Source organism: Aplysia californica, unplaced genomic scaffold (assembly GCF_000002075.1).
Source record: "Aplysia californica isolate F4 #8 unplaced genomic scaffold, AplCal3.0 scaffold00270, whole genome shotgun sequence".
Classification (NCBI taxonomy): Eukaryota; Metazoa; Mollusca; class Gastropoda; order Aplysiida; family Aplysiidae; genus Aplysia; species Aplysia californica.
Window position 1 is genome coordinate 393482 of NW_004797540.1, and position 1794 is coordinate 395275.

General features: G+C 44.4%; 1 protein-coding gene across 1 annotated transcript in view; it reads right to left on the minus strand.

Moving 5' to 3' along the window:
• The window catches only part of LOC101845779, a gene marked incomplete at its 5' end in the record, with an annotated part of 4900 nt that extends 3338 nt beyond the window's left edge, over positions 1 to 1562 (minus strand). The window contains 1 exon segment of the mRNA XM_013084059.1: positions 955 to 1562. Within this exon segment, the coding sequence (XP_012939513.1) occupies positions 955 to 988 (34 nt within the window).
• Between the last annotated feature and the right edge of the window lie 232 nt (positions 1563 to 1794).

Below are 1794 nucleotides of genomic sequence, written 5' to 3' on the forward strand. Positions count from 1 at the left end.
TCCCCCCCCCCCCCCCGCCCTCACCAGTAGGCCAACTTGTGATAGATTTGGTTATCTGAATGTCCAAGTTCCACTTCCACGATCATGCACATTCGTGTCGCCACACCTTGGGCTCAAGCCCTCGTCAAGTCTTATGGTGATGTCGGTATAATCTTAAACTTAAAGCTTTTTCATTTTTCTTGTGTTTGATGAAAACACACGCACACACGCACACACACACACACACACACACACACACACACACACACACACACACACACACAATATCCATCTATTTTGAACAGAAGTTGAAAATGTGCGATTAAAGGAGGTCTGGGGGTCGCCTGATGCTAGAGGTGAACTTTGTGGAAATGGCCACCGAAGTTTGGTGAATTCCAAAGATTGAGTGCCCAAGGAAAAGCAAATTTACATTTTTTTGGGTGTCTTTAGTCACCTTTTTAAAGTAAAAATTTACATAGATTTAGATATTATGTTTTTAAATGGACATGAAAGGAGTGGATAAAAAACTCCAAGAGAACGGCAAGGCGTACTTGAGTTGTATTCTACCTTAATGTTTGGGCACATGGTAAATAGGTCTAGAATCTACACGTAGTTTTCGTTTCAGTAAGTAAGAGTTTGACGATACATGTGATTGTAGTTGTACAAGACAGGTGGGACGAACTGTTAGTGTTAGACAAACGGGACATTTTAAAGGAAGGGTGAAGAAGGAGGAGGCAAGAGTCAAAAGACAGAATTTTGTTTTAGTTTTAGTAAGAGAGTTTTACGGCACTTGTAACACAATTAGAGGAAGGACTTCCGTAAAGACCAAAAACCCCAACAAACACAATAAAGAAGAGACCTAATCCTAGCCCAAACTCTAACTCAATCCCCTACCCTCAGTTCTACTAGATCTAGTACTCTGTCTCGTAGGTAGCTCGTTAAGGAAGTCATCTCCAATAAGATACGAGTACATACCTCTCGCCTGGTTGTTTTCGTTATTCGCCTGCATGGTTTGAAGTTGGAGTGCGGACACAGGTTCTGTCTGAACTGCGAAACCCTTGTAAGCTTGTGGAAGAAATTTCTCAGTTGCTGGCTGGAGGGTGAACTCTCAACACAATCTTGACGTCACCACACACACTGTCACTGTCACAACACAATGCCACAACACACTATCGTTCTCCAAAGCTGCAACTGCGGCGCTTTCGCCTTTGACGAATGAACACCAACGACAACAACAACAATACACACACGCAATCACCGAGTGGTGTGGTGTGGTGTGGTGTGGTGTGGTGTGGTATGGTGTGGCTGAACTATGACCCTCAGCTGGAGAGAGAGAGAGAGATAATCTTCACGCCGCCGCCACACAACAAGACGACTCAGATGTGAGTAAGACGTGCCCTTTGACAGCTGATCGGCCCTGTGACCTTCACCTTGGACCTGAACTCTGGTCGAGAAAAGCGATGACTGTCAATAATAATAGCCGTAATTATGGACGGAAGGTCATTCAATATTGCGAAGGTTTTTTTTTTTTTGTAACGTTATGACCACACGCCAGATGTTTGGCTTCTCTGACTGGGCAAGACCTAGGGACGAGGTCTTTTCAGTCTTTTATCACGTCACTTCCGGTTATTGCAGACGCCGTCTGTTCAAAATCTGGGGATTAGCGAAAACTTTTGGTTATTTACAAGGCCTTTCTCGGGGTATATAATGCTTATAATACACGTGTAGGTGTATTCAATGACATGGACACGCTCGCACAGACACAAGAACAGCCGCTCACTCACACACACGTACACACGCACGCACAGACACACA